The sequence below is a fragment of the Antennarius striatus genome, chromosome 15 (genome assembly GCF_040054535.1).
Source record: "Antennarius striatus isolate MH-2024 chromosome 15, ASM4005453v1, whole genome shotgun sequence".
NCBI classification, from domain to species: domain Eukaryota; kingdom Metazoa; phylum Chordata; class Actinopteri; order Lophiiformes; family Antennariidae; genus Antennarius; species Antennarius striatus.
Genome location: NC_090790.1, coordinates 5,709,520 through 5,735,518, shown reverse-complemented (window position 1 = coordinate 5,735,518; position 25,999 = coordinate 5,709,520). Strand labels below are relative to the sequence as shown.

The following is a 25,999-nucleotide window of genomic DNA, read 5'->3' as shown; positions in this document are numbered from 1 at the left end:
AAGAGTTTCAGCTAAAATGAAAGGAAAGGTGTACAAAACTGTGGTGAGACCAGCGATGTTGTTTGGTCTAGAGACAGTGTCACTGAGGAAAAGACAGGAGGCAGAGCTGGAGGTAGCAGAGATGAAGATGCTGAGGTTCTCTCTGGGAGTGACCAGGAAGGATAGGATCAGGAATGAGTACATCAGAGGGACAGCACGTGTTAGAGGTTTTGGAGATAAAGTCAGAGAGGCCAGACTGAGATGGTTTGGACATGTCCAGAGGAGAGGTAGTGAATATATTGGTAGAAGGATGCTGAGTTTTGAACTGCCAGGCAGGAGGCCTAGAGGAAGACCAAAGAGGAGGTTTATGGATGTAATGAGGGAAGACATGAAGATAGTTGGTGTGAGAGAAGAGGATGCAGAAGACAGGGCTAGATGGAGGACACTGATTCACTGTGGTGAAGGGAAAACCTGAAAGGAGAATTTAATGAGATTAGAATGGATTAGATTCTGGTGTTAAATGCCAGAATATTTGGTAAATTTGCATCAGAACATAAAATTACATTGGTATAGATTCACATCCATACAGTACAGGAACAAAATGTAATATGGTTGCTGTGGAGTTTGCGGGGGAAGAAAATAATGTATAAATCCAGTTTACAAATAAATAGACCAGAGGCAATAAAAGACATTTGTGGAATGTTCAGTCGACCGACTGGCGTATTCGACAGGTAAAGATGTTGGTCACAACTTGATAACAAGCATCAGCATCTCATTTGATATGAAAGGGTGTCTTCAAAGTTCTCAATTATATATTACTTTAGCATGTTGGTAAGTATTATTATAATATTCACACACCATCTCTGTTGGGACATATTAACATGAATTATTTATAATGAAGCTATTGAGTAAATATCATGAGCTAGCAGCCCCTCTGACATCTAAATGGAGTTTCTATGTATAATATCATGTTAGGTTACCCTAAAATACATAATACAGTAGTTAATAATAACATAATAATAATAATAGTGGAATAAAATTCAGATTGTGGTTTTACTTTTTGTCAATGACATTAAGACTAGACCAGCTGAAGACCTCACATGGAGATTCACTATGACCTTCCCCATCTCTCAGGTAAGTGAAATTAATTCATTCTTGATGATTTTTATTTCATTATATGCAGAGAAATAATGCATAAAGTGTACGTGTCCACAGCAGTCCAGCACACCAGTAAAAGCACCAGTGGGTGAGTGAACATCTCTTGTCCACTAGATGTCGCCCCTCCGCCTCCATGGAAACGCTCTCCTCCCTTCATTACATCACTTCAACAGGTCGTTTCTCCACGCAAAGTTGGGGGGAAAAAATGATTTTCTGTATTTAACTGTGTCGTTTTCACCTGCTTTTCTTTCCTGGACACGTGACACTGAATCATCCAGTGAAAGAAATCTGTCGTGTCTAAATATCAAAGCGTTTTTAACAAACGGTGTGACGGAACGGATCCACCGGACTGGTTTGGTGTGTGTTTTGGTGTGTTGTGGATGTGCGACACTCTCATGAGGTCTTATAGCCTTTTGAATCAACACAGACACACAGAAGCGACTAAATCCCATAAATCAAATATTATCAGGTGAAAATATTCGGTCGGATTTTTTTTTAAATTGATGTTGTTGAAACTTTTTTTTATTTAGACAATGTCTGTTATAATTTAAATATTCTCGTATGATGCGCCAAAAACAGACTACTGAATACAATACATTTTCGTTTGAGGCAAATAAAAACCTTGACAATTATATTTCTTTAACTTCAACTTTTCTCTCAGAGCTCTGTGCATTTTTTTTTTAAAATAACTGTTACAGGTACACCAAAGGCCCTGTGTTATTCTACGCAAATTTCCACCTGCAGGTCGACCTTTTCATTGGCTGAAACCACAGTCAGATTCTCCTGCGAAATTATCTGATTGAAAATCTGGGAGGGGAGAAAAAGAAAGCAACAAGTGTGATGGTTTTACGCTGCTTTGCTTTCCCGACTTTTAGGAACGGATTTTGCGACGCATTTGTCTCCTGAGCCTTTTCACGTTCGACCAAGAAGGAAATTATCATTATTTTACTGCAGAAGTTTATTTCGACGGGAACTCTTTCACCTGTGCAACAGTGAGTATCTTCTGAATGTTAAACGACCGAATTTCTCCGACTTTTGTTAGTTTTAAAATGAAAATATATGTAAAATGCGCCAATTAAATGTTTATGCCTGTTGATTAAACAGAATGAAGAATTACTTTCTATTATTTAATCAATTTGCGCCTGAGTTTGGAATGAGATTCTAATAATTGAGGTTATAATGAAGTAACTCCTCCGACTATTAAACACTGAAAGAGTGTAACATAAATATGAAAATAAAGCTCACATTTTCACATTTAATTGACTCGATGATTATTTTATTGACATCTTTGTCAATAAAATAATCTTAACATTCATCTAACAGACGTTTTGTTGCGACAGGACCAACATGCCTCGCTCGTTTCTGGTGAAAAACAAAAGGTGCGCATCTTACAATGTTCACCGATCATATGAAGACGAGTCAAAGGCCCCCGTCAACACAAGTAAGTCACGACCGAATGTTATATTATCCAGAAATGAAAGAAAAATAAGATAAGATAAGACATGATAAGATAAGATAAGATCAGATATACTTTATTGATCCCAAACTGGGAAATTTTCTAAAAATGTTTAAAAACAAGTTCAAACATTAAAAAGAAGAAGAAAGTCCATTTTATTATCCCTCAACGGGGAAATTGTCTTAAAAGCACTGCTGTCAGTCTCACTGCCATATCTCTTTAAAACAGCTGTTTGACAGGTTTTCATTTTTTAAGCAGTTTTTTTTATAAATGACATCCATAACTCATGAAATAGGTTTTGAATAAGTGTTCTCTTTACAAAGAAAAAGATTCCCAGCGAAGCTACAGTTTTGATTTTTATGGAATATATAGTTACTCCATTAACACAGAGCTAAGAGTCCTATGTCAGAATGAATCACACTTGTATTTGTTGTGGGTGTGTAGAAGTCCCTTCAGAGGCTCGCAGCACGGACTCCTCAGACAGGCCTCAGTCGGATGGACCTTCCTCTCCTCTGAACCATTGTACCTTTAAAAAGGAGGAAGAGGAGGAGCAGGAGGGAGAACTTGATTGCACCTCACCTGAGCACCCAGATTCATCCATACCACCTCCCACGCAGCCTTACTTCCTAAACGGTGAGCTTCAGTCACTAATCTTACACGGAGATTAATTCCATGATCTATATCTGCGGTGCAAGTTTAAATCAAAAGATGACGTTTTTGTGGGTGCACCTTCAGAGTCTCACATGGCAGGATTCCCTCCGTACTTCAAGCCGACGTATGCCTGGGAGTCGGTGCCGTCCTCCTTCGAGCTCCATCAGATGAGCTTCAGCCCCACGGTGCTGCAGCACGCTGGGGGTCTGTACAGCAGCCACATCAGCCGCAGCTCGCAGCCCCAGCAGCCTCTGGACTGCAGCACCCACTACTCCCCCACCTCCAACACCTACCACTGCATCACCTGCGACAAGGTGTGCACCACTTGTTAGCGTCACACCAACATGTACCACCTCCCTCCCCCCACATCATTGAAGCAAACTGTACGTGATTCAGTCGGGTGTCTGTTTCAGGTATTCTCAACGTCACACGGACTGGAGGTCCACGTCAGGAGGTCCCACAGTGGGACGAGACCTTTCGGCTGCAATGTGTGCAGAAAAACCTTCGGCCATGCTGTCAGCCTGGAGCAACACATGAATGTCCATTCTCAGGTAAAAGTGGGACTCTGATACTTTGTTCATTTGTCTTCCTGGTGTCCATCACTTTGTGACATCACTATGACATCATCAGGGTCATCATCAGTTGTCTTTTTATATACGTTTTTACAGTCTTCCTCATCACAATGAGTAAGCCACTCTTGATATGTGACATACGTGGATTATTTATTTATTAAAATGGATTCTTTTCTGACCCAGTACACATTTCATAATTTTTCCATTAATTATAAATTTAATTTCATTGAACAAGAAAGAAACAAGAAAAGAATTACTTAAAAGTTCAAACATGAATTTCAGTAAAACATGTTCCAGACTTACAAACAAAATGTTAATGGATTTATTTATATCATGTTTATTAAGTGATTAGTTGATTTCTTAAATTGCAGGATTAAATATTATTGTATTTAACAATTAAAACAAAATAATCTCCCTGTAATTAGCTGTAATAACAGAGTTGTGAAGCTTTCTTGAATGTGATCACATGGAGGTTTTATTCTTTAAATGAGAACAAATTTGATGACATCTGGCCAAAGTTCATTGGCTGACGAAGATCACATGATGTGTGGAAAGATAATTTGGTCAGCCATTTTATTTTAGACACAGAAATGAACCCTGAAGCTCAACGTTTCCAGTGAAACACTCAGTGATATTTTGTGATATATATAAAAGAGAAAAAAAATACACACACACACACATATATATATATATACAGTATATAAAATATGTATATTCTTTTTTACATTTACGAATATTTAGGAAAAAAGCTTTGAGTGCAAGATGTGCGGCAAATCCTTCAAGCGTTCCTCCACCCTCTCCACACACCTGCTCATCCACTCAGACACAAGGCCTTACCCCTGCCAGTACTGCGGCAAGAGGTTCCACCAGAAGTCGGACATGAAGAAACACACCTACATTCACACTGGTAAGTCGTGCAGGTTTCTAACGTGGTTTAAGTAAAAGACAGACATAAAAAAAACCCTATGCTCCTCTTCCTCGTGGCCATTTATCTGCTTTCCAGGTGCAGCATGCAGGAATTGTTTCCAAGAGTTGTGTGTCTACTGATAAATCAGAAAAAAAGAAACTTATACAAATGTCATGTTGATTTGCATATCTGGTTTTCCTGCTTCATGCATGCGTCTGTAAAGGAACTGCTTGCTGTCCACATTCATTTCCAATAAATGTTTTGTCGTGCAACTGTATCCTGCTGATAGACACACACCATTTAAATGATCTAAATGATTAATCTACAAATTCTCCAAAGGGGAACGAGAAGGACCATGACCTCTTTATGCAAATGATTTGAAATCATTCCAAGATGTTGTGTCTTTACTCACTCCTTTTATTTTTATAGGAGAAAAGCCCCACAAATGTCAAGTGTGCGGTAAAGCGTTCAGCCAAAGCTCCAACCTGATCACCCACAGCAGGAAGCACACGGGCTTCAAACCGTTCGGATGTGACATCTGTTCCAAGGGCTTCCAGCGTAAGGTGGACCTACGCAGGCACCACGAGAGCCAGCACGGCATGAAGTGAAGGTGAAGCCCTGCGGCCTCCACGTAACACAGCAAAGTCTTTTCATGTGTATATTTAATTCCTATCAAAACAATCTGCACACACAGTGTTGTGTATTTTGAATGGCGTTTATAAAATACAGTGTGATCATCAGGAAGTTCCGAAATCAAATTCTAATTGAATGTGATTTAACTTCCAGTATAATGAAGAAATAAGCAGGTGATTAAAACGTATTAGTCTGTCAAAAAAATGTGTTTGCATACGTATGTCTTCAAATTCTAAAAAAATGTGTTTGTTGTTTTTTTTTGATAAATGGAAGAATAACATTATTTTTGTGTCATATAATTTATTTATTATCGAGTAATGTTGTACATGGTTGGAATTTGTGTGTGAACTGATAAATATCTTGACTAAAATAAAATTAAGAATCTAGCTGGAAATTCCTCGGTTGTATGAATCTTTTGTGTGTGTGTGTGTGTGTGTGTGTGTGTGGAGCCAGAATCAGTACTTCACTTTTCACATATTAGAAAGTCTATATAATTATTGTATAATATAATACATTATAAACACTGAAAACAGTAACTATATAAAACCATTTAATGATGGTTTAATTTAATTTAATTTAATTCAGTTTGTTGTTGGTGAAAGCCATCGAAGACGAGCTGCAAACAAGATGGGAGCCTTCGTTGGAGATTGAGGAGGGTGGTTTTCAGGTGGGACAGCAGATGGCCTCCGTTTGACCTCATTTTAGATGGTCAGAGCAGTGAGTCTGAAGACATTTAGTCATTTTGTTAGTGAGATTAAATATGCACACCTTTATACCTGGAAGCAAAAAGACATGCACAGTGTTTGTCTAAGATGACACAATGAGCACTGTAAACACTATTTTTTTTTCTTTTCTTTTTTTTTAACCCAGTTCATCTCTTTTTGTGTGTCTTTCTGAGTCATTTTCCTGTTGGAGCAGGATGTAGAATTGTGTGACTCCATATCCTCAGGTGAAAATCTCTTGTGTGAGATCAGAGATATTGTGTAAATGAAGAAATTCTGCATTTAAATACCACTCCTGGAACATCGTGTAAATCCACGGCCAGAGAACTCTTCTTTCCAAGGAATGATTAGAAAGCAGACGGTTAAGGGGACGTGTCTTTGTTCCATTTCATCCAACTCCCTCATTATTTCATGAGAAACAAACCGAGCTTTATAATCTCAGTAACAAATCACAATTCAACTAGATCCTGGTGGAGTTTGTCCACACATACCTTTGCCTATCCTTTACAGTTCCTTTTACAGTCCTTAGAGTGAAATGGGATACAGGGATTAAGAAGGAGCTGGGGAAAAGGGATTGATTGCTTAGTCAACCGTCACCACACCCATCCAGCATGTTGGATTTACTTCAACAAACAAATGATATTTTTAATGACGACTCACCACCTTCCTCAAACATAAAAACCTGTTAGGACATTAAGCCGCTTGGGGCAAATCAGATCACCACCTAGGCCTTTTAAATCTGACAAGAACTGGATTGAAGACATAGATAAGATCATCGAATGTGACATCAGGACGGTTTGAGGAACACATGCAAAAAAAAAGAAAAAAGAAAGAAAATTCATCCAACTACTCACTTCCCCTACCGATGCCATGTTGTCCACTAAATATTTATGGAGCTGAACAGCGACACACTTTTGCAACTTTCTGTTTAACAACTGAGGAAGACGGAAAGTTTTTTAGAATGAAATAAAATAATAAAAACAAGGACTCCATACAATTCACCTGTTAAGACAATATTTGAATCCTCTGATGAACCAGAATCCTGAATCCTGTAGCTGTTCTCAGTAGCTCAAAGATGTGTGCACAGTCGAGATCATCGACGACTCGTGACGTCTGCATATCTTTGTACTCTTACGGAAAACATTGAAATCTCGACTGAGTAGGAAATCGGGTTTCATCGCACACACAGGAGCCTCCACAGATTCTGAAATCTTGAGTCTTCATCACTAACAATATGGTGCCCAAGGTCTTCCTGAGGCCCCCACCTCATGTGATCGCTGAACACAGCCATCATCCTATTTCATAGTGAGCCAATAGGAGTGTATGAAGGAGGGTAAGACGCTGTCATCACCTGCTATCTATCCTTCACTGAGAACTGGAGGTGAATTTTAGATGTGTGTCAAAAGTAGAATGTTATCAAAAACTTAATCTTAATAATAATCTTAAAACGTTCCTTGCTACACCACCAGCGTGTGATCCAGATTTTATCGAATAAGAATCAAACTTTTTTTTGCAAACTAATGGTTATCTTCTCACTTTCCTCCAGATGGTTGGGAGGTTTAAGACTGGATTTGACCCAGATTTTTCCAAATGATTTGAAAAATCTGGGTCAAGAAAAAAAAAAAAAAATTAGGACAAAGATCCGGACCGGATGTTGTTCTGTGATTCAAACTCCATTCTTCTCCTAAATCCTGCTAGAAATGGCCCGTCCAGGTGGGTTCAAGCTGATGCTCCTTCCTCAGATGTGGTTTTCCCACTAATGCTTTTGGCTTCCTGGAGAAACTGTGTGAAATTCCCTCTGCAGTTTTTCCTGTTCATACGGAATGATGCAATTCTGTTTTCTTGTGAAGCCCCACAAATGGTAACTTATGAATACAAACTCCACTCAACTCCTAATCACAATAGGATGAAGATACAATGTTTGAATTTTAATATTTTGGTGAACTGCTCCTTTAAAGTTAATGCCACCAAATACATCAGTGGGATCATAATATCAGAGAAGCTGCTTTCTCTTTAAATCAAGGTCTGCGCAGACAAGCGAGGACACATGAAAGCTTACGGTCTCGCAAACAAATCTGAGGTCTTTATGCAAAACTTGTTGGTGTTACCGCGACAACAAGATCCTTTGCAATCCTTCACAACAGTTAGACCTGCTACAGCAGCAGCTGCTGCATCACGGTAAGAGGACGCAGAGCAAATCAAAATTCCTGCACAGGTAACCAACTGTACGGAGAGACAGACGATCATTTTTGGGGGTGGGACAAAGCAAACAGGACATGGGTCCTGAAAGGGGAGGGGTAGTGCTGTGCTGGAGTATAGCCCGGGGAAAAACTGGAGAAAAAAGAAGAAAGCGTTTCACGTCTGCATGCACCTTGAACATTTCTTCACCTGGTGCACAGGTGAGGAAAGACCTCCATGCAGTGGAGACTTTTAGATTTGGTAAGAGAGAGGTCACAGCATGGAGGGCTGGCCTCCATGCTGTGAGCTGATTGGTTATTTGCGCATAAGCATGTTTCCTGGAGTCTCTTTAATTTTAATACTTCATACATTTTCTCCCCGAATGCTCACCTCTAAGTGAGTTTTATATCTGGGACACAAAAGATGTACAGATCCTGCTGTAAAGACGAGTAGAGCTGTCACCGAGGTCGTGTTTTCACTGGCATGTGTTTGGTTTCTTTCTTAGCAAGATTACAAATCATTTATATGACTATACATGATTTTCAACAGACTTGTTAGGCAAGTAATTGAAATTTTTATTCGGTTTTAATTTGGGTCAGCTTTGCCTTGGCAGAGATTTGGGTTCTACTGAGTGCTTAATTAACTGAAGTGTTGCTTCTGTGCATTTATAACCTATAATGTTTAAAACCTATGAAGTTTCCTCCCGAGCAGTCGAGCAACAACAAACCAAACATCTTTAAAAACCGAAAAATAAAATCAGGACTCAGACATCAGTGCTGTCTTCAACCCAACGCACCACAAAAACGCTGAGAGCCCTTTTTTTCCCCCCTGCACACACACACACATCACACACGCACACACACACACACACACACACACACACACGCACACACATGCACACACACACACACACGCCCAATAAAAAAATAGGAGCACAGTGCTGGAATTTGCCTTGCAAATGGCTTCTATGCAAATGAACCCTGGTTCTGTAGGAAGGGTAGGTGAAGCCGCCTCAGGCATCAGTGACACATTCATGGATAGAGTGGGGGGGGGATCCCCCAAGAAGGGCACCACCATCCCTCTCCCCGTGAGATTAGATTAAAATCTGACTCATTATTTATTGTTTTGGATATCTGTTATTAACAGAAGCTTTGTCTTCTTCTGTGGACATTAGCATCACTTTTTTGCAGGATGCATTCAGGTTTTATTATCTGTTCCATTTGTTTGACCTGATTTCACGGTGACGGTTTTAACAATTTAGTATTCAAATGATTCCACCTTTTATGTTCCTCAGTATTTCTCGCAATGTTTGAAACATGACGTTATTTTTTTTTTCCATGTAATCAGGACAAAAATGTAAAATGGCAAAAGCTGAAAACCGGTTGATGAGGTTTGGCATTAAGTAACGAAGCAACTCGGCAGCCAGTGGAGCACAAACCTCTACCAGCCCAGCAGCTTTAGTTTATTTAAACCTAATCCACAATCAAACTGGGAATAAGTTTTAGTTTAAGGTTATTTGTCTAACTAACCATTCAAATCTAGTACATCAATATCTTTGAAGATACCTAAATATACTGCATTTTCCCATCGTAATTCATGTTATTCCCTTAAAAATACAAGGAATAAAGAAAAATGTCCTCAAAATTAAATTTTTTAAAAAAAAATGCTTTGTCAGTGACAAACAAAATCTAACATTTAAAAAGGATATTAAAAATTAACAGCTGAAAATGTGCTCAAAACTGAGTTGTGATTATAAGGATAATAGAGAATTAAAAGTGTTAATGAGAGGAATCCAGAATGTTGTAATAGATTAAAATATGAAACATTAGGGAGGTTTTTAAATCTATTTCTGTCACGTCCGGACTGGGTGACAGGTGATGCATCACTTCACACAAATGGAATAGTTCAAACTAGAAAATAAGATGGCTGCAGATTTCCTCTGTTCGACTGGACCCAGGATGATACCGTGTGATCACATCCGCTACTGTCACACAGTGGGGGAGCTTCACGCCTCTTGACTGCCGGTGACATTGTGTTGTGGTTTAGTGCTCCCTGCCCTTCTATTGATAAGTGTAGTGATGACGTTAAGGACACGTCTTTAAAGAGTCATACAGGAATGATAAGACAAAAACACCCCATCACTTCCGTTAGAAGTATTTTACAAATGGACAGGAAAACACCAGAGCCTCACGTAGTATTGAGACTGAGTAGAAGTCTCCAAAGCAGGAAGAAGAATAAAAACTTTCAACATAAAGGCAAAATTAAAGGGGAAAAAAGTCACAAAAGTTTCATTTTTTAAAAAACATAAATGAAAAAACACACTATGAATACTGATACTGAACGCAATTAATAAATCTATTATTTTTGTTCATTTGGTTTGCTTATTAACATGAGACTTTGCTGTTTAATTGAGTGTCTCATACAAATCTGAAAGCATAAGTGCAAATAGCTATAGAGGTTCCCTCCACTAGGTACCAATATAAATGTGAATATGATACCTGGAATAATACAGCAGTAAAACCACTTTTATACCGTGAGTTAATGAATCTATTGATAAGTTGTCTGGGAAGTTTTCCCAGATGGAAACTTCTCAGAATATGCCAAATAACTGTCATAAATGTTCACATAATTGTTTTTAAGTCATGACTAAAATCTCCAATGAAAACTACACTCCCATCATCCTCAGCCATGCTTTGCATTTAGTGATAATTTACTGCTTTAGAACTAAGAAGGTAGTGAACGTTCTATCTTCCCAGCGTTCGTGTGATAGTGTTGTCATGGCGAGCCTCTTTGCATGTCGATATGAACTATAGGGCCTGAAGACGCTTGGAGTCACAGGCTGCATTATTCCAATGACTACATACTAACACTGACTTCTATTTGTGCAGCTATTAACATTCTGAGAGCTGCGTGGAATATAGTTAGAGAATGTTTGTGCACCTGAGTGGAAAAATCTTCTTATTGAAAATTATGTAAAATAAAAATAAAAAGTCACATTGAAGTTCTTAAAGTCTGCAATGAAAATCCATCCTTGATGATAGCTTTGCTTGCAGAGCTCTTTGGAGGCGGGGCCTGCATCACATGACTAAATATGGACGTACTGTACATGCAGAAAGCCAGCTGTAAGTCCGGACATCAGAATCTGAGAGGAGGGATGACAGGAGAGGAGTTACTGACAGAAGGGGGTGAAAGAGGGTGAAATCTGAGGGCCGCAGGCTGTTTCAGAGTACACTGGGCTGTGCAGACCGTCTGATAACCTTATCATGGTCTCCCCATCCTGTAACGGCTGCAACATGCCAGCAGAGCCACAGGGAGGAGTGGACAGGCCGTCGACTGAGATAGCACCAAGAGCGTGATGAATAAACAATGGATGAGGTGGCTGTAGACATAAGAGAGAAACTAGAGAATCAGAAAGATTGGAATCCTTACTTCACCACAGCAGACAACAGATTGTCAGTCAGAGCTTCGGCTACCTTCTGCCTCCTCCTCCTCCTCCTGGAACCCCTCCCAAAGAACAGCGAGTTTCACGACATGGCGACAGGCCGGGCGTTGTGTTTTTTATTTTATTTTATTGAAGTTATGATATTGTTCACATAGTGTTAGATGCACTGATGTTACACAAAATGTAGGTTGCCTTTAAAGATGGGAATACTGTGTTGACACAGTCAGTATGAAGAGCGCACAAGCTGACAAAGCAAAGATTCAAAGAGATTCAAAGGAAAAGTAAATACGTTTGGAACAATAAATGAATAAATATCAGCTACAAAACCGGTAACTATCTCTACACCAACTCTGTGAGAACTGTGTTGTATAGGATGAGATATTAACAGGAAGGAACTCTCAGAAGTTTCCTTTAACATCCTCCAGTCAGGCAGTTCTGTGGAATAGCCTAAAAGCATTTTCAATAAGCCTTTATAACATCTGACATATTAAACATGATGTCTAATGAGTTATCACAACAAAAAGGCACCAGTGATCCTCATGACATTAACTCTGAATTTATTCTGTTCAGGTGTGGAATTCAAAGGTCCTTCATTAAAGTCATTAAATGCAATTTGATTGCTACGGCAAGCTATTAGCATGACTCCTAAGTCAAAACAAGTTTGCTCTGAGGAAGATCTGACATGTCACCAGGAGTCACATGACAAAATCATAACCAGCTTCATCTCTTTGTACACATCACGGAGACTGATCCGGGATCTGCATGCTGCAGCTTGGCACAAAGACTGGAAGCAGGGAAAATGTTTTATCATAACCACAAGTGACCCAAAGCTGTCTTATTTAATTTGTACAATCTACATATGTCACATCAAAGACATACACTGTATATAGGTTTAGATCATTTAAACCCGACGGCAATCCCACCATGACCGCGACCTTTGCATGCATTGCAACCTAGTGGTTGTTGGTTAAAAAAAACACTATAATGTCTATGCAATCATCTTATTTCTAAAAAAACGGGTGGATGGATGAAATATTTGTGTCTATTTAATAGAAAGGTGAAAAATAAACAATGTACAAAGTTAGATCAACTCATTTGTAATAACTGTTATTGATGTTTTCATTTGATCTTATTTTTTTTATGCCCATTTCTCTGTATATTTCGCAGGTCTTGGTAAATTTATGAAATCATGACCAAGGCATGACTTTTCAGAAATTCTCTAAGAACTACAAGTGTTAAATTAAACCAATCCATCACAAAACTAATCTAATTCGACTCCAAACGCGTATTGTTCCTACTCAAATGAAGGCCATTCAACACTTGTGGGATTGTGTTGAGCTATATTGTCACAAATCCAGTGTTAAGCCTCATACTCCCTTAAAGGCAAGAGAAAAGAAGACAAACTAGAATCTAAGTCAACAGAGTATCAGATCGGGCTGTAATTACCTATACAACAGAATCTTAAATAACTCAGCAAACACAGAGTCACAACTGTTTCTTCAGTCTCTTTCTTCTCTGAGGGGATGACAGTCTGTTGACAGTTTATGGGAGGGACACCACACAAATCCTCTTTGCCAAGGTCCTTCTAACAACACCGAATGTCTGGTAAAACGACTGACAAAACAAAAATACTTAAAGAGGGTGTTACAGCGATCAAACATTTAAAAAAAAGAAAGAAAAAAAAAGAATTAGACCACATGCACAGAGATACACACAGACTGAGAGCCATCGTGAAGATTCAGTACCTCTTATCTTTGCTGGAGGGAAATATTCCTCCCACACGTTTGGTTCCACGCTGCCACCACGTGGCTCCGTGCGCACATTCAGTGCGCTCTGACATTTGGGGAGAAGAAACGCAAAAAACAGAGTACTAATCGACTATTTGTGCTTAATAAACACTGTCATACTGAAGACTTTCATAAAAAGGTTCTTAAAATACATTATCAAATTCAGATTGAAATTATTTAAGGTACAATCTGCGACAGTAGCGATGCATTCGACATAGAATTTACTACAAATAAAGACGTATCCTTCCTGCAGGAGGAAGTAACGCATTTTACCCAAGTATTAGATTCAAGCGCAACTTCGAAATACTTGGTGTATATTTACTCCGTGATGTTAATCATACTGCAGTTATTTTTACTTTACACATTAACAAGAAGAAGTTGAACGAGATCAACTCAATTTCTTCACACACACACACACACACACACACACACACACACACACACACACACACACACACACACACACACACACACACACACACACACACACGCACACGCACGCACACACACGCGCACGCACGCACACACACACACACACACACACACACACACACACGGATCTTCACGTGTCGGTGGAGCCCAAAGCTTCACACGGGAGCAGATCATTACCTGATGTGTCACAGCTGCCATTCACGTCACCAAATAAATTACGATTTAATATCTATTATTAAATGTTATTTATCCCTCAAGGCAAAATTCAAGCACTAAACAGAAGATAAACTAAAATGAAACAACGTTACAGTATGCATCAATTATCAGTCAAATTTCTTGTTCCAAAATGTGCTGTTGTATTGTATTATATTGTATTGTATTGTATTGTATTGTATTGTATTGTATTGTATTGTATTGTATTGTATTGTATTGTATTGTTTCATTTTTGGTACATCACTTTGATGCCGGTGTTTTACTTGTGTTCTTTTACTAGACTAGGAATATAAGATATTAATTTGTGACATATTTGTAATGGATTGCAGCGTTATTTGTTTGTTTGTTTGTTTATAATTTTGCTTGAAGATTTTACGTAAAGAGGGCAAACTTTAACTAATTTTACGGTGCCTGTGAACGTCGAGTAGAAAAAAAAATAGATTAATTCATTCCAAGTTCCCCAGCTTCTTCCCACTTCCAAACACCTACAGTTTAGGTGAATTGGTCACACTAAATTATCCATATTCCTCTTTTGTTCCTTTTACAGGACTAGTCGGTGTGTGGGGAACTATACTCGTGTCCGGAACAAAAAGTCTGAGCCCACGCTTCCACACGGCGGCATTTGCAGCTGGACACAACAGTCAAACCAGCTCGAATCAATGGCGGATCATAAACAGTTGAAGCTGAATTTCGCCCTGACGGAACTGAGTCTTTCCAGTCAGTCTGAAGATGTGGATCTTCCCGGGAGCTCGTCCACCGTGGAGCTGCGGACCACCCGGCTGGTGTGTGTGGAATATCCGGCTCTGGTGACCGACGTGGACAAGATGTTGGAGACGCTGGGAGGCGAAAACACGGTGTCCAAAGTAAGAACAGCAGAGGGACACACTGACTAGTTTACTCTATATTAAACATTTATTAATGGACATTTAACATTGTGAACTCAAAAAACACAGAAGCAAGATTATTCAATTTCAGGTGTCTGTGGGATTAACTCTAAACAATAAGTTATATTTATTAGCTGTTTGCATCAGCCACATCAAACAAGAACGGATTAAACCACTCAGGATTACATTTATTACTAGGCTATTACCCCCAGATTTGGAATAAATGATACTTTTACTGAGTAAAACACGTTCAAAACTGATAAACACTTAGATCACGAAAAAAGTCTGATGCGTTCAGCGTTTTATTAATTTGATTACTTCAAAAAGCTGACAAATTGTATAGCGTGTAGAGCTAATATTCAATGGTGGTTGAATAATAATTGAGCCTGATAGTGTAAAAAAATAAAATTAATTAAAGTTTCAAAATGCTTAGTAAATTGTATTGGATTTCAGTGAATTGACTGAAGTCTGATGCCGTGTCGCCTGTTAACATCTGTCCTGTGATCACAGCCTCGTCTCCACGGCTGTATCTAAACTGCTCTAACCTGACATCTGTACGTGTTATTCATCCTGCAGACCTTCGCCAACCCAAGCAGACGACTCGAGTTGCGTTACCGACCTCAGGACCCTTTCTGTCACCCTCTCTGTGGAAATCGCTTATCGTCAAGCAGCCTTCTCCTCAGAGTGCGACGGAGGGTGCGAAAAAAGAACCCAAAGGATGTTGAGATCCACATGGATGTTCTTGGAGTCATAGGAACAACGTATAGATTCCAAGGTCAGTCCTTTTAATATTTCCAAAACCACACATCATGTGTGAAGCCCTCTCAATGTTGTAAATGTGTTTTGAGCATCTCTTAATAAGAGTTCATTAATTGATATAGGAAAGCTATTGTTCTGAATGTTGTTTTTGTAGGTCTGGCAGACTTTCAGTACCTCGCTGTGCATTCAGAGGATGGGAACGACATGTCTTTATACGACAAAATCATTCTTCGTAAAGTAGAGAATCAAGAGTACTTTGAGCAGCCCCTGCCTTACTTTCTTCCTCCGGCAATCTTTTCACGTCTCGATAATCCTGTGGACTATTTCTACCGACCTGACAGCCATCAGAACACAGTCTCTGGGTAATCCTCATAATATCTGCTCACCCTTTGTCCTTCCTTGTTGGATGTAAAGAACAGCATTGGAAACTGAATGTCTGCACTATCCATGCAGTCTGCTTGGAATATATCAATTAATATTTCTCCACTTCTTGTTTACAGCAGGCAGCCTGTTAACAAGAAGAACATAATCGGTTTGAACCGAGCACGTCGGCCTCACAACGCCATTTTTGTAAGCTTTGCTGATCCCACTGTTCCCGCCCACTGCCTCGAGGCAGCCAGGGTCAACTGGAAGCGAGTGTGTCAGAAGGAGCACGACAAGCAAGCTGAAGAACAGATGAGAAAGGTGTGTGTTTTTACTGTAATCAGAATGGATCTGTAACCCCCCAATTGTTCAGGAGTGCGATGCAAATGGCAGGAGGGAGCAAACAGAAATCCAGACTGTATGACTCAGGCAAAGTGGAATTCAGGCTTCATTAGATGAAAATAAACTCTCTGGCTCTTAAATAATGAATGAGAATTGGACACATTTGAGAAATGTCAAACTACAAAGGAAAACAATGTTGTAAAAGTAGAGTCACTCACTGTGAAAACCGCAATTGATGATTGAAAATTCCCTGTTGTATATGTTGGTTTATAGGCATATTATGTGTTTATACAAGAACTTAAAACAAATAATTGGTAAATTAAATTAACTTAAATGAAGGTTACAATAAACTTTGGCTCCAGCTGTCCCGTTGTGGGGATTCACTGACTTCCTCTGTTTAATCGTGCTGTAATAAAGAATAATAAGCCTCTCCTTTTTCCAACTGGCTGTTTTTAGAAGTTGCATTATTTTACAGTGGTTTTGCCGTCATCACTTTTGACTCCAGAAATGATATCTGGTTGAAGTTTGAAAAAAAATTTCATACTTTCTTGCACAAGTATGACTCACTTTTTTGGGGTTTTTTAATCTTATCTCCAACACAACTTTTTGTTCCTAGATGTTTGAGAGTCGGCCCATCTGGTCACGGAACGCCGTCAAAGCCAACGTCAACATTCATCCTGATAAACTGAAGCTGCTGCTGCCTGTCTTTGCCTATTACACGGTGAGCTGAGGGGACATGGATGGAGAATGTGAGCATGCATGAGAAGGACAAAGTAAAGGCTATTTGATGCATTTTACCTGTTATTCAGACTTATTGTGAAGTGTTCAAAATGAAAATGGTACATTATAGTCATTTTACAAATGTGCAGAGAGCTTACTTAATATATTTTTAAAGTGAGTCATACATTCTGTTCCCTCCTTAACAAAATGTTGAAATGCAGTGTCAATAAAAGGAAAAATTGGAGAATATGGAATTCCAAAAATGTCAGTTTGACACGAGTTTCATTTGGTAGGTGACAGGACCTTGGAGAAGTCTGTGGGTGAGGCTCGGTTATGACCCCCGAAAGACCGTGGAGTCCAAAAAATACCAGTTGCTGGACTTCAGGATCCGCTGTAGCAGCAAACACGGTTAGAACCTGAGACAAAGGACTAAGACGGCTGCTGCACATTTATCATTTATAATTCACATTATATTATATTCATTCCTCTTTATTTCCATTCTCAGGGTATTCGTTATCAGACATCCCAGTGAAGCCAAAACGAAGTGCTTTTAACTACAATTTGCCTATCACGTTTAACAAAGCAGGTGAGTAGGTAAATGTAGATCAATATGTGTATTTATTTGAGGAGATGAGAAATGGGATTCAGGCTTTTTTTTCATTGTAATGTTTTCACCTATGCTTTTGTCACAGCAACAAGTCAGAATATCCACTGTAGAAAAAAAATCTGCCTGAAGTTTAAAAAGTCTTGACTTGGCCCAGAGAACAGAGCAGCATTGAGAAAAACAGTAAAACAAGTCCGGTTCAGGACCACAACTGCCTAAAGTTCCTGTTCATTAGATGTTGTAACTCCCAGGCTCTGCCAGGGGGCGCTGCAAGCTCATGAACAATCTGTGTTCCTAAAATGAATGGCACAAAAATAACTGCATACTGCTGCTGTCTCTCTGCTGTTGCCAAGGTAACCTGACAACTTATTTGACCAAAATTCTATTATTTTTTCAAGGTCCCCAGCCAGCTAGTTTGAACGAGCTTCCAGCTCAGGACGGTCCAAGTACCAGTCAAGATCCAGTCCCAAGTGCATCCCAGATGGTCAGCGACCTGCTCGCCTAAATGTGTGGAGACATTATCAGACAAGCATTAAGATAATAATTTAATAACTAATAATTACTTTATCTCTGCAGGAGTCATCTTACATTTTCAGAGAAGGCATGCTTCCTCCCCACAGACAGATGTTCTACCAGCTCTGTGATTTGCATGTGGAAAGGTACTTAACAGCGCTGTACAAACACAACCTATAGGCACACATTTCTGCACACAAATGTTGGGATTCGAATACCCTGTATCATCAGCCGACTCACCCCAGATGTGTCTGTAATGTCCAAACCCCAGGAGTTGCATGATTTCACAATGTAACTCCAACCGGAGAGACAAAGTAAACGACTAAGATGTCAAATATGAACTCATGAACAACACGTCGCCTCAGATTGATTATTGTGTACGGTGTTTGAGTCATTTGACAGGGAAGGCAACCACTGTAATGATCCCATTCTATATTTAGAGTCTTGATAAATTTTCCTGTCTCCCAGAAAGCACTGCATCTATGTTGTTATGGTTACAACGAACAAAACACACTGACCACTTTTTTAGGATAAAAACCTGTTTCTATGGGGACGATAATTAGTTATAAATCAATGGTGGATGTTTAATGTTACGTGTGTAGTTCTTGCTGGTAGCCTCTAGTCCTGGTACCTAAAACTATATTGATCCATCATAATATTTGTGAATATAGTTTATATTGTTAAATTGAATCTGAACTTTAACAAATGACTAAAAGATATCCAATGAGCTTGCCTTTAAAATAATACACTGTAAGTTAAAGTCATAGAAGCAAGTTTGGAACTTGAGTACATTTTTCTGTCACTTTTTGGGTGCAGTGAAGCTTTTTGTGTGTTTCCAGCATCGAACGGGTGGTTGAGCAGAATACCGGTAGGGAGCCGCCGGTGTGTGACGAACGGGACGGCTGGTGCCTTCTTGGTACCAAAGACAAGCTGAGGGACATCATCTCAGCAATGATCAAGAAGGTCATCCGAGACCAGAAACCAAGTAAGAAAGATATTCACCGTCTTGAAAGGTGGTTGTGTCCTCAGTTATGTCCACTCTGTGTTTACATGTAGAAACAATATGGCTAAAGGGAAAATGTTCTGATTGCTCTGATGGCCTGCTTTGTTATAGATATAAACCACTGCTGTAAAAAGTTACACCACTAATACAGGATGGAACTAAAGCTTTCTAATGTTGCATCAGTTGCATCAAATATGACTTCCCAACAGGGTTAATAAAGTACAGAAAGAAAAAAAAAACTTAAAAACACCTTCATGTATTGAAAGCATGTCAACTAATACTCTTCCTCTCCGTCAGCATTACCAGAGAGCTCAAAGAAACGCAGGCGCAGAGGCTTGATAACTGAATCTCCAGAGAATGCTGATGACGCAGACGATGACAGGAACAAGGATGATGAAGAGGAAGATGAGGACGATGACTTTCAGCTGTCGGAGGGAAGTGAAAATGAGATGGCAACCGAAATGCTGGATTATATGTAACATTAAACTGTGACATTAAACTGTCATTATTGTAAGAAGTGATTTTTTTTTTAATGAATAAAATTACATGGTTTTTTTTGTAGGAATTGCATCTGTGTCCGTTTTTCTGGGCCCCTGCACTGAGATTATTAGATCATTCAGTAATACAGTGACCGGTCAGGAATACAGTTGAGATTAAACAGCAGACAGGAGGAACTATGTCCAGCATTGCACCTTTTTTGGCTGCAGCATTGTGACCTTGAGTCTTGTGGGACAGCTGTGTCAACTGCCTAAAAGCCAGTGAGTTACAGTTCTTATTTTTAACATGGAGGTGGACGCCTGATCGAGTCAAGTTTTACTAATATAAGCAGCAGCGTAGAAAAGTAACATGCATTTACTCACGCATACTGAATATACAGTATGTGTAAATGTGAGGTGGTGTTTCTTTATATATAATTCCCTTTTATTTGTTCTGATGCTTCATTTTGTTAAATTAATTTGAGAGTTTTTTTTGCGGTTTTACTTGTATTTCATTCAGATTGTTGTAAAATTAGCATTTTAACAATACATAAAGTACTTCAGTTTAACCAGCCTCATCATCTCACAAACATTATTAGTCCAAAAACAGAATATATTTTACACTATTCATGTTATAATATCATACTTATGGTTAACCTGCAAATACTTCTGTGGATTTGGATAAAATAAAGATTTAAAATTCAAAAACTGTTACTTTTGCAGGAGTAGATAATCTACTTTTCACCTTTGTGATGAGTTGGTAAGTAAATCAGGCAAGGTAGATGCTGAGTGATCTAAACTTGTTTTGATGGACGTCCAAGGACAAATGAAGTCTACGGTTGTTATCATGTTGACGTGTGTCTTCCCATAATATTTCTGACTGGATTTGGACTGCTGCAGATAAGACTGACTGCTCCCCCTGGTGCCAAACCCATCCTGTTTGAAAATCTAAATGGAAACCGCTCATTTCATTTAGCTGAAAACTAAGACTGCTTTAATTTAACGTTGTAATGATCTCCTCATAATAGCCACAGATGTTATACTATGTTCCAGGTAGTTTTGACAGAGGTCCTGTGAACCCATCTGCTTACATAATGTTATCAAACGGTGGGAAAAGCGAGCCCAGAGACTGCACACTCGTCAGATGTTTTCAGGGGAGGGAGCTCCTTTATAAAAGTCTTCCTCCCCTGCAGCTTGGTTCTCAAAAGTCACAATGGCGAAGCTGGGGATTTTGGTAGCAGCCGTTGGCTTGGTTGCAGTTTACCTGGAGACGGTTTCTGCCACAACTGTACGTATAACTATTTAAAAAGTAGAAGTTATTAAAAAAAAACCTTCATTCTCTGCTCTGAATGTATATAAAAATCTTCCACACCAATCATAGTTATTTGATCATATCTGAGTAATCAGTCACAGGCACTATAATTTAATGGTTATTAGCTGTACTAACAATGTTTTATGCTTGTAAAACTCCAGTTTCTTGTCTTTGCTTGTGCTTCCCCTCTGAAGCTTGGGGTGGTGTACACAGAGGGAGGTATGGTGGAGGGCGAGAACATTCGTCTTGGGTACCGTCACCATATGGACATTTTCAAGGGAATTCCTTTTGCTGACATCCCAGGAAGGTTTGAGAAACCAAAGCGTCACCCCGGCTGGGACGGTGGGTCATTGAGCTTCTAAAATATTGGAAATCCAGCCTAATAACGACATATTTTTTTTAGCATTAAATATACACATAGTCCTCAACATTCAAACACAATTGGTTCCATGAGTTTGTTCGCAAGTTGAATTGTTTCTAGATTGTTATTTATTACATTTCAATCAATAATCATCATTTGGGGTATGGTAATTTAATTTCCATTACTAATTTAGATATGAAAATACTATTTCCTAAGATTTCCCAGAAACAATTACAGGGCTTAAAAGCAACTTGTAAAATAACGTACAGGTACAGGCCTCTCCATAATACATCCGTTTAAAACAATACACCTAAAAGTAAAAATCAGGTTTACGTCATTCAATCAACTTGACGTCTGTCCGCAATAAATATTGTAATCAGTAGAAAACCATTAAAAGCCCATTATTCCATGTTATTCTATAATAAATAAGAATAAGAACATATGCTACTAGCAACCCCCATTACCCGCAACACGGAAGAAGTGGCTGCAGACAAGACAGCGACGTACAAGACTTTATGTCTGTGTACGGTCCTGTAGCATGTAGCATGTGGTCATCTTTGGAACAAATAAAGAGAAGGGGGGAGTTATGGTCGGTCAGAGGCAGAGTTGTTATCAGAGGGATGGTCACTACTCTCACTGTCGTCATTAGCCTTTGCTTTATCTTCTATGATAAACAGTGAAGTATCCGAGTATGAAGCTTGACGTTCGTAGATGCTCAGAGACAACAAGGCAGTCACAGAATGCAACATCCCGACACACCCCTGAATTAAAACTTTTACCTTGACCTACTTGCATAGGTCAAAGATCAAAGCTAGTGCTCTGACCTACTTTCATAGATCAAAGCACTAGCTTTGATCTATGTGATTACTCACACTGGCCTTCTCCCTCGTCCTTCTGTCTTATCTGGCTCCTGAAATTTGACCTTGACCTAGTTTTCTAGGTCAAGGTGATTAAAAACACGTTATTTGTTACCTTCAGAGGTAAATGAGCATCATGTAAAGGCCTAAAATGTATGATGTAATGTGACATGAGAACATTGTTCTTTCTGGGCAGGTGTTCTGAAGGCCACTGAGTACAGGAAGAGATGTCTTCAGCTGAACCTCATCATGACTGACACCAGAGGCAGCGAGGACTGTCTTTACCTGAACGTCTGGGTTCCTCATCGCCGCTCAGGTACGGACTGACAAGCCAACAAAGTCTGTTCCATGTCAGATTTGACCTCCAGACAGGTCTCATTCCGTTTGTCTTCTAGTGTCCACCAATCTGCCAGTCATGGTCTGGATCTATGGCGGAGGCTTCCTGGTTGGAGGCTCCATGGGAGCTAACTTCCTGGACAACTATCTGTACAGTGGGCAGGAGATTTCAGACAGAGGAGATGTTATTGTGGTGACGCTGGGATACCGTGTTGGGACTCTGGGCTTCCTGAGCACTGGAGACTCTAGCCTACCTGGTAGGTGCAGAGCCTCCAACATGTTGGCCTGCTTACACGTTTAATAAATTCCCACCCATCCATCTTCATTCGCTCATCCATAGCTGGGTTTTGGGTTCCATTAAATTATTAGTCCGTGCTGTAATTCAGGTAAATGTTTCATCATCAGGAAACTATGGTCTGTGGGACCAGCATGCTGCCATCGCCTGGGTGCACAGGAACATCCGCTCTTTTGGTGGAGACCCTGACAACATCACCATCTTTGGAGAATCTGCAGGTGGAGCCAGCGTCAGCTTCCAGGTCCAGACGTTTTTGGGTTTTTTTGCAATATTAAAAAATGGTATTGAATTAAAATCCCAAAAGGTAAAGCAGTCTAACTTGACTAAACATGCTAACATATCTATTTGTCTATCTGCCCACAGACTCTCACCCCTCACAACAAGGGGCTGTTTAAGAGAGCCATCTCCCAGAGTGGGGTCGCCCTGTGCCCATGGGGCATCAACAAGAACCCTCGCAGATTCGCTGAGGAGGTTTTTAACAGGATCTTCGACATGTCTAATTTTTTACACGTTTCCCTCTAAACAACTAAAGATGGTTGACACTGTCTCACCAGGTGGCCATCAAAGTCAACTGCCCCACCGATCATAATATGGTTGCCTGTTTGAAGATGACTGATCCTGTACTTCTAACAAAGGCTGGCACCCTCAGTCTGTCCAGCTCAGCTGATAGTAAGGATTCAACTCCACACAGTGTGTTTAAAGCACATTTTTATTTCCAAACACATTATATGGACATGTTTGAAACAAAAAGGAGGTGGACACACTGGTGGCCAACTCTCGCGGCCAACTCTTTTCACATATTAGTAGTTTATGGGAACGTTTGACTTAATGTTTGTTAGGAACGTAACGTAATACTTCTTGTACGCAAACCATGACACAGTGTGACGTCTCTGTGTTGCTGCTCCAGACCCTGTAGTGGGCAACCTGCTGCTGTCTGCTGTGGTTGACGGTGACTTCCTGCCTGATGAGCCTCAGAACTTGTTCCACAATACAGCTGACATTGACTACATGGCTGGAATCAACAACATGGACGGGCACCTCTTCACTGGTTTAGATGTTCCTTCAATCAACTCCCCCCTGCTGAACACCCCTATGTATGTTTAAGCCATGAGATCTGTGGCTGTTCCCTGGCATGGTCAGAATATCAGGGCACACATCCGTCCAGCGCCAAGCTTTAGTTTTATTCTACAGACCTAAATGTTTTCTACATCTTCTGTTCCTGATTGCAGTGAGGATGTGAAGAGGCTCCTGGCTTCATACACCAAAGACAAAGGCCCAGAGGGCTTGGCCAATGCATTCAGTGTATACAGCATCAACTGGGGATCAAATCCAAGTCAAGAGATCATCAAGAAAACCACTGTGGACATTGGAACAGACTACATCTTCCTGATTCCTACTCAGGCTGCTCTTTACCTTCACGCTGCCAATGCCACGTGAGATCTTGTTGACAGATACAGGCCTAACAAATCTTATTATCAAGTAATTAAATGATCAATTAAAATTAAAGTCAGTTAAGTCCTTCCGTTTTCTATTTCATGAGATAAACATCCCTTTTTTTTACGGATAAAATTTCCATCTGCTTCAATCCAAGTCTACCCAACATTTTTTCTTTCTCTATTTTGCCACCTCTTTGTCTCTTTTCTCCCACCCGTCTCTCCATAGGACTGGCCGTACCTACTCCTACCTCTTTTCTGAGCCCAACCGTATGGCTGGCATCGGTAGGCCCTACCCCAGCTGGATGGGCGCTGACCACGCTGATGACCTACAGTATGTGTTCGGAAAGCCTTTCACCACGCCGCTCGGGTACTGGCCTCGCCACCGCGATGTCTCTGGCTACATGATCGCCTACTGGACCAATTTCGCTAAAACTGGGTAACATTCTGCAAAACTCCCAAGACACACTTCAACACAGAAAATCAAACAAACCTGAATGATAAAAATTCATAGAAACTAAAATTGTCTCATGCCAGTGTCTCATTTCTCTGGGTATTTTCAACAGGGATCCCAACAAAGGTGAGCTGAGCGTGCCTGTTACCTGGCCTCCATTCACCAGCAGCGGACACAAATACCTGGAGATCAACTCTAAGATGAACAAGAACTATGTGCATCAGAATTTGAGGTTGCGTTATGTGCATTTCTGGACAAACATTTTACCCAACCTCCCCTAAAGATCTTGAGTGATTGGTTGATGAAAAAATAAATCAATGACAAACCCTAGTAATATGTCCTTTGTTTTCTTTTTGTGTGTGTGTGTGTGTGTGTGTGTGTGTGTGTTTGTGTCACGTTGAATCAGTTTAGCACAAAAGAAAGACATTGAATGTGTGGCATTGGTTTGGTTTGACTTTGTTTCAATTTTAATTTTGTCAAATGGATTTAAAACTAGTTTCCTTTTAATTACAGTTGATGTTTGTGACAGGTTGTTTTTAAATATAATTTATTACTCAAGACTGTCGCATTCCACATGAAAATAACTCAAAATGAAGATTAGCCAAACAGAAATCAAGACAGGTCTTCACAAGGTTTTCAGGACACAGATATGTGGACGAGAATCCTGTCAGAAGTTGTCATGGGAACATGAGGAAAAAAATCAAAGACATTCATAATGTCCTGTTTATACCTGGGCAGGTAACGCAAGAGTCATCTGAAGAAGTCGGTACTGATTAAAGGTGGCCATGTAATGAAGCACCATAGTGAATTTTGAAAGTCCACATTGTGCTAATAATATCCCTTCATCAGAGGAGTGTGTGTGTGTGTGTGTGTGTGTGTGTGTGTGTGTGTGTGTGTGTGTGTGTGCGTGTGAGTGAGAGCACGTGTGCGTTTGTGTAATAATTTGAGTTTACTAAATATCAAGCATGGATAAATTCACTTTCCAGTCTCCCCTCCAGCAGACCGTTGGGATGTGTGCGGTTATTCTGGAGGTGTTATCTTATCTAATCCCGGCTGCTCTTTGCCGATCTGAGAATCGGTCCACCTGTTTCTCCAGTGGCCTCTTTACAAGGACAGCATGACATTTTTCCTTCACGTATTAGTCAGTCAGTTTCACT

At 39.9% G+C, this 25,999-nt stretch overlaps 3 protein-coding genes and 1 long non-coding RNA gene across 4 annotated transcripts; 3 read left to right on the top strand and 1 right to left on the bottom strand.

The window, feature by feature from the left end:
• Positions 1 to 1,850: 1,850 nt before the first annotated feature.
• Positions 1,851 to 5,742, top strand: gfi1b (growth factor independent 1B transcription repressor). Its single transcript, XM_068334988.1, has 7 exons — positions 1,851 to 2,129; positions 2,478 to 2,578; positions 3,038 to 3,226; positions 3,329 to 3,558; positions 3,658 to 3,795; positions 4,558 to 4,723; positions 5,153 to 5,742. Exons 2-7 carry the CDS (start codon positions 2,485 to 2,487, stop codon positions 5,329 to 5,331), a joined length of 996 nt encoding a protein of 331 aa, XP_068191089.1. The 5' UTR covers positions 1,851 to 2,129; positions 2,478 to 2,484; the 3' UTR covers positions 5,332 to 5,742.
• A 4,252-nt stretch (positions 5,743 to 9,994) lies between these two features.
• LOC137608788 (uncharacterized) lies at positions 9,995 to 13,811 on the bottom strand. Its single transcript, XR_011038239.1, has 3 exons — positions 13,444 to 13,811; positions 11,514 to 11,635; positions 9,995 to 11,398 (listed from the first exon to the last, which is right to left on the bottom strand). It is a non-coding gene; the product is annotated as an uncharacterized lncRNA (long non-coding RNA).
• A 946-nt stretch (positions 13,812 to 14,757) lies between these two features.
• gtf3c5 (general transcription factor IIIC, polypeptide 5) lies at positions 14,758 to 19,830 on the top strand. The gene is made up of 11 exons (XM_068335179.1): positions 14,758 to 14,993; positions 15,591 to 15,789; positions 15,928 to 16,135; positions 16,274 to 16,457; positions 17,095 to 17,199; positions 17,492 to 17,606; positions 17,704 to 17,784; positions 18,201 to 18,286; positions 18,379 to 18,461; positions 19,155 to 19,300; positions 19,616 to 19,830. The coding sequence occupies exons 1-11, from the start codon at positions 14,790 to 14,792 to the stop codon at positions 19,795 to 19,797; spliced, it is 1,593 nt and encodes a 530-aa protein (XP_068191280.1). The 5' UTR covers positions 14,758 to 14,789; the 3' UTR covers positions 19,798 to 19,830.
• Positions 19,831 to 21,007: 1,177 nt separating this feature from the next.
• Positions 21,008 to 25,162, top strand: LOC137608472 (bile salt-activated lipase-like). The gene is made up of 11 exons (XM_068334875.1): positions 21,008 to 21,082; positions 21,301 to 21,448; positions 22,521 to 22,640; positions 22,720 to 22,917; positions 23,066 to 23,196; positions 23,319 to 23,426; positions 23,510 to 23,624; positions 23,863 to 24,049; positions 24,185 to 24,388; positions 24,618 to 24,827; positions 24,955 to 25,162. Exons 1-11 carry the CDS (start codon positions 21,008 to 21,010, stop codon positions 25,121 to 25,123), a joined length of 1,665 nt encoding a protein of 554 aa, XP_068190976.1. The 3' UTR covers positions 25,124 to 25,162.
• Positions 25,163 to 25,999: the final 837 nt, after the last annotated feature.